This window comes from Eucyclogobius newberryi, unplaced genomic scaffold, assembly GCF_026437365.1.
Source record: "Eucyclogobius newberryi isolate DKJ021-1_F unplaced genomic scaffold, fEucNew1.0.hap1 SCAF_16, whole genome shotgun sequence".
Taxonomy (NCBI): domain Eukaryota; kingdom Metazoa; phylum Chordata; class Actinopteri; order Gobiiformes; family Gobiidae; genus Eucyclogobius; species Eucyclogobius newberryi.
The window spans coordinates 15,884,557-15,894,093 of NW_027315790.1; the positions used below are offsets into that span (position 1 = coordinate 15,884,557).

At 39.7% G+C, this 9,537-nt stretch overlaps 1 protein-coding gene across 1 annotated transcript; it reads left to right on the forward strand.

The window, feature by feature from the left end:
* The first annotated feature begins 4,219 nt into the window (after nucleotides 1-4,219).
* On the forward strand, nucleotides 4,220-6,868 carry marcksl1b (MARCKS-like 1b). Its single transcript, XM_072447715.1, has 2 exons — nucleotides 4,220-4,533; nucleotides 5,481-6,868. The coding sequence occupies exons 1-2, from the start codon at nucleotides 4,447-4,449 to the stop codon at nucleotides 6,018-6,020; spliced, it is 627 nt and encodes a 208-aa protein (XP_072303816.1). The 5' UTR covers nucleotides 4,220-4,446; the 3' UTR covers nucleotides 6,021-6,868.
* The last annotated feature ends 2,669 nt before the right edge of the window (nucleotides 6,869-9,537 follow it).

Below are 9,537 nucleotides of genomic sequence, written 5' to 3' on the forward strand. Positions count from 1 at the left end.
CTCCATCTGGAAGTGTAGGTGACTTCCAAGTTGTTTACGTACATCCTAATTTATGCAGCGACTCCTCCGTCCTGTCCCTGGAAAACCCCTGGACTCGCTGGCTGTCTCTTCTTTGCCTTCCTCTTGAACTGATGTACTTTTAATTTAACTTTCCTCCTCGGCCTCCACTGTCAGCCGCAGTAATTTGCCTTTACCTTGCATCTGTGGAAGACAGTAGCTTGTTAGTCCTTGTGCCATCTAATTCAAATATAATGGGTGCAACAACACATTTTATAAATGCCAATTAATCATTCTAATAAATGCAATTTTGTGCCGTAGCGTGCCAGTTAGATTGCATTAATTAAACGTAAACAGGTCTTTGGAGCGGGAAGTTAAGCACTTACCAGGGGGTTGACAGTTGGAGACTCTTCATCCTCCTCACTTCCTCTAGTTGAAGAGCAAGCCACTTGTATTTAAAAAAAAAAAACTGCGCTATTATCGTGCAATAAATCTTCCATGACAACCCAGTGGGAGTAGCAAGAGCAAGAAAATTACACATAAATATGTAATATGTTTGCCTGTAGTAATCAGCATTTTTCTACCCCAATAAAATATATACTAAAACACATTCCATTCTGGTTGAGTCATCTTACAAAAGAATACTGTATTGTTTTATTTTATTTTGCTGCGGTCACACTATCTATCTATCTAATATTTGATACACAAAAGCCCTTAGGTTTTTTCTTACAGTTTCCTTGAAGTTTAGCAATTTAGCAATTTTTGTCACTCAAGCTATAATCATTTAACTTTTTCTTATAACCAAACATTTTGAAATTCCCCTAAAACTGAAACCAAATAGACCTGTTCATAACAATACTTGGAAACTGATAAGATATTCTTTCTAATCTCCATCCATTCCAACTCTTCCTCATCCTCCCTCTTGCCCAGAATCCACTTGTTTTTTCTCTGACATTTTCGGGCTATCAGTGCCTCATCCCTTTTGTTTTTGAATACTTTGAATGTCCTATCTAAACACCAAAGTATCTGACTCTACCTCTTTTCCATCTAAGGCTTTTGACTCCATCGTCCTCCTCCTCCTTGCATTCCGCTGCACGTCTATATGAGCTCTGTCCCAGCTGATGCATTTTATGTCTATGTGTGCATAATATGTGCCTATGTGTGAAGGATCGCTTTTCTGTGCCATTCACCCACTGGACCCCGTGACAATGCTTCCCTTATACGCACATAACACAAAGACCCACATGTGCAACGTCGCTACGCGGAGAAGACGACGTGTCAAGCGCAACAATCGCTAACCCTCTCGTCATCACCGCCGCGCACATGAAAGAATGGGTTACTTGACGTGCGAACATGAGCAAAAAGTTAAGACGTGATGTTGTTTGGTTCTCGGATGGGCCGTGTACCTCAGGCCGGGGCTGCTGAAGAAGCCCATTGACAGGAGAAGATGGCCCGGGGAGTGGAGAGGGCCGGCGTGCCAGGCATTCCACAGTACACAGTGGACACATTATTATGACATTTACAAGGCCGAGCTGGATAGATACAGCGTGATACGTGTGTGAGAAAAGGTTATCCGCTCAGTGTGACTGCAGCGGGATGAGCACACAGGAAGATAGAGAGCAAATGAGTTAAAATAACACTAGTGATAAAGTCAAAGTAAGACATACGACACTATATTTGAACTTTTCAGGATTTGTGATTATGTGGATTGTCTGGGCTAATACTTAAAGTCTAAACGACAGGATCTCCTGTTTTTTTATCATTGATGACTTTATTTGGTGGAATACAACCTGTGGTAAATATTTATCATAGTTTAACATCTGTGAAGTGGCAGTTTATGAAGATTTTTGGGAAAAATAAACTTTAAAATGACAGGAATCCCTCTGTGATGTCATCAATGTGTGACGTGCCGTTGAAAAAAGAGAGACAATTTTACACTTAACTGACACTTTCCTAACAGTTTAAACTTTAAACAATCGTTCAACAAAATAAAGGTGTTATCGGGTCATTTTTATTGTCAAATCATAACTGTTGTGCAATTTATATGGATTCTGACCCCTTACAATGTGGTTGCTAGGTAACAGTTGCGGAATTACCTCATATGTCATATTTGCTGCACATTATTCAACCAGATAAACTTAAAAAAAATGTTAAACTGACGACAACTGGGTAAAATGTTTAGTCAAATCTCAAATATAATCATTTTAGTGAGATGTGTGTGGTCTAAGCTGTCATTTACACTGTAAGTTCAAATGATTCTAAACAACAACATAATTAATATAGTATAGCATAAAACATTTGTGTTCTTTTCGGTCTTTGTTTTCTATTTGCGTTTTCTTTTACAATTTTGCACTAGATAACTCTGGTGGAGGGTAAAGATGTTATTGCTTTGCTTGAAATGTTCCACAGAATGGCATTAAGCATATCCATTTCCAAGCAAGAGAAGCCACCTGGACAAAAAAACAGTTCAGATCTGTGCAGAGATAGGCCTTTTCACAGCAAGAATACATGATTTGAACGTTGTTTTATCAATAAAATATAACAATAATGCAAAAAAGGTAAGTTTAATGCCATATCGAGCAGCTCTCCAGGCAAAATAGTAACATATCCATGTCAGATAAAGTTGCCCTGTCTTTTCCACAAACCATTTACAAGGCCAAGTGTAGGTTTACTTAAATGTCAAGTAATGGGTTTCGCTAGTTTAGCATCAAGACTGGCTGCTGACATGCATTCCAATGTTCCCAGGTCTCGCAAAATCAATTACGCTGATTGGTCTCAGTGAAGATCAATTTGCAGCAACACTGAAAGACCTTTGCCGTTCATAACTCGAGATTTGTCGTCTTAACAGCTGTTACAAAGAATGTGCGTGGGAGCAAACGATCAGGGGGAATGTGCATGATCATCACATCGGCATATTTTACTGTTGGTATGTTGTTGACAAGCGGAAGTGAACAACAAATCCAGTCAGAGGGCTGTGTGGAGACAGCGTGACACAGTTAGACGCGACGCTCACTCCAGGTCACCAGTAAGTCAGCAGGCCCAGGTTCAGAAAGCTTTAAGTCACTATTGTACTCCAGTCACTTGAACAATGATCATAATGTCCACTTTTACTGCAGAGAATCGGAGGGTAGGTTCACGCTTTCGCACACAACGTATAATTGAGACTAAACTGGTACTAAAACAGGACCAGACCGGGACTAATCCAGTACTAAAACAGGACCAGAGCAAGTCTACATCAGGATTAAATAAATGGGCTCAATACGATCAAACCAAGACACATGGGAATGACAACTTAAAGCAAGACTTTCTGAAAGTGGCACTTCGCCTGCACAATTCCATGTAAAAGAAAGCTTCTAACCATTCCACATGTAGATAGATATGACTTATTTGCCATACTGTGGAATATTATTGGCAAAGGAATCAGGTTTGTGGAGATGCAAGTCCACGAACAGCAAGGACGCATGTGTTTCTGTGTTTATTTCAATAAAACATGCAAAAAAGAAGCCCACGTGTTTTGGCTGTTGTATACTTTTCACAGCGATATGCAAAACAGGCACAAAATAAGCTCTACATTATGCGAGCAGGTGGCAGGTTAGTAGGCCTGCTGCTGCTAAACTAACCAACAGGACAAGCCTTAGTCATACTGAAAACAAAACCAAAAGCGCTGCAAATCTCCCTCATGTGGAAACAAGCAAATGGGAAACTACTAAACTGTTGCCGAGTCAATGTCACAACACTTTATGCTTAGTCAGAAATGACGACATCTCTATAAAAATGGGCCACACATTCAGAGACAAGACTGCTAGTGAGTTATCATGAAGATAAAATATGCTGTTGAACGTATTAATCATTAAATTATGTTATCAAAGAGATACCTAAGCATGAGGATATTATGTTTGGATATTACTATGATGTACACTCGCCCTCAGCAGGATTATTACACTCAGATTCATCCTGTTTATTTGGAATGTATTAGTTCAAAGTTATTTCATTTATTTATTCCTTATTTTTTAAACTTTCGTGCATGTAAAACGTTGACATTTTGTCAAATTGATTCCATTGCTGGGGGTCTGAAGTGAATATAGGCGGTGCATTTTAGGAACTCCGCTCTGATTGGCTGAAACAGGGCAAACTTTCCCTCTGCGCGGACGTGATTGGTCCGCCTCTCGCTGAGCCCGCCTACGGGAGGTGCCCTGAACCTGCTGTATGTTGAAGGCGCTGCGCTCAACCAGTGTCGAGTTTAGAGGGTCTCTCTCTACCAGGGTGACAAGTCTGATTTGGGGAGCCGCCGAGGGAAGGAACTGCCTTTTGAACCAGACGCACGGGCTACTTTGGGCTTTTCATCGCTGGATACTTACCTTACACTGGCGTTGGATTAATTTGCCCCACTCTTTTTTAGTTTTTCTTTTTCATTTGCTTTAGAAGACGCACTTAAACTCACCGAAGACAATGGGGTCCCAATCATCCAAGGGAGAGGTGGCCACGGAGGCAAACGCCGCTGCCGCTGATGCTGCCGCTGTCAAAACCAATGGACAGGTAATTGCACATTTATTACTTCATTTCAATGGCAATAAAGGCGCGCAATTGAAATCGTGTATTTTTACTACAGGAATTCATGCATTTGAGTTGATTTGTTTTTTTCTCCTCTTCCTCACTGTTGAATGTTGGGAGTTTGAGAGACAGGTGGGTTTGGGCATCACTTTGAGCGTGTGCGCGATCGACGCTCCCAAGAAAAAACGCCCGAAAGAAGCGCTCGTACTGTGCGGTTTTATGCATAAATAAAAGCTCCACCCGAATCTGTCATTTGTGAGTGAGGTTTAGAAGTGTGCACAACGGGTTTGATAGTGGCATGAATAAAAGGGGGAGGGGGGCACTTCGGGCGCACGTAGGCAGTCTGCTACTCCTCCCTGCAAAAAATGTGGTTTTTTACTGTCGTCTGTGTTGTTTTGACAAAATATGAATCATAATTGTGCACGTTTATGCCAACAAATAAAGAAGTCATGAATGAAAAAAAAAATATGACATCGAATTGTTACTCGTATTGCCATTTTTAAATCTAAATTCGATATTCTATCAAAAATAAATTAACTGTTCCGGTCTGAGCTCGTACTTACGTGGTTGCATTTTAGATACAGACTTGAAGCTGGTTTGTTTCTGTAGAATTATCTTAGAAATGTTCATTCTTCCATCGCTTAGCTCAAGTCTTTGTTAAGCCGTCTGTCTGGTCCACAGCGTATTTTGTGGTGAGCTACCGCCGCCTATCGCCTGGTTATGGCACTGCAAGGCGTCGCCTCCTCGCGGGCGACACGGTTAATTGATGAGCACGACGATGCTCAGGACTTCATATATGGAAACAATATGTTTTTGACTGTTTTAGCATCTAATGCATGCTGCTTACAACTGTGTTGAGAAGAATGATTAAAATCAATCAATTAAGACAAAAATGCAATTTGGTGACGTTTTTTTTTAAATCCTTTTTCCAGGAGAATGGGCATGTGAAATCAAATGGGGATGTCTCCAAGGCCGACGGAGATGCCGCTGCCACAAATGGCTCTGCTGATGCAGCCAAGGAGCCCGAGGCTGGTGCAGGGGGCGATGCCATCGAGCCTGCACCTGCTGCAGACGGTGAGGCTGCCAAAGCTGAGGGCGATGGAGCAACTAAAGAAACCCCCAAGAAGAAGAAGAAGAAGTTCTCCCTCAAGAAGTCCTTCAACTTCAAGCTGAATCTGAAAAAGACCAAGAAGAACGAGGCAGTGAAGGAGGAGGCAGCTGCTGCCCCAGAGGAGAAGAAGGAGGAGGCAGCAGCTGCAGAGGAGAAGAAGGAGGAGGTGAAGGAGGAGGCTGCAGCCGCTCCTGATGCTGCTGCTGCTCCTGCTGCTGAGGCTCCTAAGGCTGAGGAGGCTCCTAAGGCTGAGGAGGCCCCTAAGGAGGAGGCCAAAGAGGCAGCCGCTCCCGCCGCCGAGCCTACAAATCCAACAGAGGAGAGCAGCTCGACCCCCGCTCCCTCTGAAAAGAAAGAGTGATTGTACCTTCAGCTCACAATGAACTGGGTGAACTGTTTTTCAAGAGAGAGAGAGAGAGAATTTAAGAGTATATATATATTTATATATATGTGTATATGTATACATATGTATATGGATATATGTATATGTAAATATATACACATGTATGTGAGAGACTCCTTCGACGTGCCACTTTTCGTCATGATAACAAGACGACAGACTAGATTCACTAGATCACTTCCCTGGTTACTGCTCGACATCTGGACCTGGCTGAGTTTAGGCTGTGGGCTGGTCACTGTGGAGAATGGATTTTAAAGGCTGGAATGCGAGCTACTGACACCATGAAGTTTGAAAGAGGGTTGAAGGACGTTAACACCAATCAGAGCATCTTTTCCTTAAAATCTGCGACTAAGATGCCTCCGTGCTGAAGGAATGAAGCTTAACATGATAGTAGGACACCACCACCACTTGAAATGACTGTTAAATATTGAAAAATGAAATCAGAAATTAAGAGACTTGCCAACTTTTTACATTCCTATATTTTAACCCAAATTTGAAGTATTTTGTGGTGTATTATAGAGGACCATCTTAAAGATTCAGAGAAGCTATGTCTTGTTTGTTTGAAGTAAAAAAAAATAGACAATTTTGATTTTTACCTTACTATAAAAGAAGAACACTTAAGCTTGCTATGTTCACTGTTGCGGTTTGATATGAAGCAGAGTTGTTTATCTGTTGTGTGTGAGCCTGAATCTGCTTTGTCTCTGTAAATACATTGGATTGATTTCTGTTCTTTATTTTGCTAATGTTGACAGATGTTACTGGTTTTATTGTAAAGTTGATAATGGTAAATAAATGTTGGTTACCTGCCACTTTTTGTCTCCAGTTATTCTACAAGTTTTGACATGACATGTAGTTAATTAGACAAATGATATGATTCTTTAATTGATTAGAATGAAATAAAGTAAAAATGGTAATTAGTATTAAAAATGTACTGTGAAATTATTTAATTGCCAGAATATACTTGCCACTATTACAATTATTTCAACTGCCAGTCTTCAATTCATTCAAACTATAGTATTAAACCCAATTAGAGGTGGGCAATATATCAAAATTTAGATAACATTATGAATGTTATTTTGAAGATACGCAATATTTGAATATAAAGTGCATTCTTTATAATGGAAAATGCTACAAAAAGAGCTGATTAAAATAAAAATCTTAAAGGTTATGTTGTAATATTTCAAATAAGGTGATATTTCTGAACTTTTGTAATTCATTTTACAGACATTTCACATTTGTCTGTTAATTAAACCTCAAATAATACATTTCAAAACATAATGCTGTCTTAATATCGTTATCAGGCTACATGAAAAAGGTAGGAAGACCTAAAACCCAATAGATTACAAAAGACAGACACCATTGGATAGTTGCAATGGACATCCAGCTCCATTGACCCCTGACCTTCCATTACGTGTCCTTACCCTGGGATCAGCACTATTTCCAGTATCTTAAGACCCCCACATCTAACTCAGAAGCAATGCCATGAGCGGACTGACCTAGTTCACATGCTGATATGATGAGGGGAGATCTGAGCTACATTTGGAACCAGCCTTCGTACTAATATCAATTATTAAAGACGAGCTGTAGCTGCAAATTGGAGCGGCTCATTGACTCTGCAGGCGTATGCATTTGGTGACCTTAAACACCACATTATCCTTGCATTAAGAGACTGGTGGCGGGCCAGATCCCCTATGGCATACAGTACACAGCAGAGAGAGAAATGTCAGCATCCGTACACTCAAACTGATGGCACAGGGATGATAGAATATGAAGTGTTTTGATATGAATATCTGATGCAAAGTTGTATTTTGTGTTGTCGTTTTAGAGGTACAGCATTGCTCATTCAATTATTTGTCAAGCACAGTCAGATTTGGACATACAAAAAAAACTATTAAAACAAATGTGAGTGTAGACTGCCATCTGGTGAGCAGTTTCAGTATTGCTACAAAAACATGAAATATGATTAATCTGTGAGGTAGAATTTGAGTGTATTCCAATTCCTATTTTTTTATAATAAATATTTGTTTTTCAAAAATACCAATTATTTAATGAGATGTCTCCATTCCAGCTGTTCTTTATCACGCAGTTGTTTTCTTGCCAAATCTCTCAATCCTCAATTATCCTCACAACCAAGTCCCACCACCCATTCATTAATCCTCTTTACTCTTCTTCTAAACTCTCTGGCGAGTCTGGCAACTGTACACTCTGTCAAGTGAGAATTTCATCCCAATATGGACTCAGACTCTTTTATACAAAATATATCTTATACATTATTGTCATTCCAGAACCTCATCTTCTTCTTCCCAACGTCTGTCTCCAAACATAATTAGCCAAACTTTGCTTATTCTAATTCTATATTGAGAGAAGGAACATCATTACAGGTGCTTATGTTGAGATTATATGCAATTGATCCAAAACAATCCACCAGAGATTCAGGATCATATTTAAAAGGGGATCCTGACAGAGGAGTCGTTTAAGGAATATGGAAACCTATAGAACATGCAAACATCACACAGATTCAGCTTCCTTATTGTTGAGATGTGCTCTCATTTAGTGTCCGCCCGTGTATTATTGATTGTTGTTGACAGCCAATGACATGCTAATTTGCACCTGTAGTCCCTGAGCAGGTTGGTAGAAATTGTGAAATATGGATACAGATAAATATATATAGAAAAAAGGACCAGACACCAATTCAACAAATAATTATTCAAAAGTATTCTTACACCATAGAGCGATAAACAGATTTATCAGTAATGTATGAGGGGTCAAAGTAACAAAAATTAAACTGAATAAAGTTTGAGGTTTTACCTCAGCTTGTCAGGATGTTCTTAAATTAAAGTTTAGTTTTAAAATGTTGATGTGAAGATGACCAGAAGACATCAGCAGTTGAGGTAAACAAGGTCCATGCCTCTTGGGAGATGTCATTGGAAGAAAACCTTGCAGCCTACAGGAAGATGAAGAGCTATTAAAACATAATAAAGAGACCATTGGTTCACCTGCTCTAAATACATAGAGAAAGAACCAGAGGCATGAATTTATGTTGAATCATTGTTTTTTGTTTTTTTTTTCATCAGGAGTTACCGAAGTGAATTTGGCAAAAGGCTTTGTTAGTTTATGGTTATTCAGGTCCTAGAGTTTTTAAGCACTCATTAATACTCACTAAAGAATGCATACAATTATGTTTTTTTAGGCTTTAAACAATATTATAACATCGTTCCCCCATAAAAAAAAATACCTGAAGCTTCAGTTGTGCTTGTTTGAGGAATCCTGTTTTGTTTTCTCCCCTTTGAGCATCACAAAATACCAAATAGTCCAGATTTGTTACTTCATAGGTAGAGCTCCGGAGAGCTGTACTTTTAAATCGTCACACAACTCAAATCACATTCATGAGAACGGCATGCTTACATTAGTATGTTGGGGAAAGCTAGCTTTTGCAAATTCCCTCTGCTTCCAGTAGATTATGTGTTAACACTAATCC

What these genes read in the sequence shown, in the direction of transcription:
- marcksl1b (XM_072447715.1), top strand. Translation starts at nt 4,447, where the DNA reads ATGGGGTCCCAATCATCCAAGGGAGAGGTGGCCACGGAGGCAAACGCC. An exon ending in CTGTCAAAACCAATGGACAG is followed by an intron (nt 4,534 to 5,480) that starts GTAATTGCACAT and finishes TCCTTTTTCCAG; the next exon opens with GAGAATGGGCATGTGAAATC.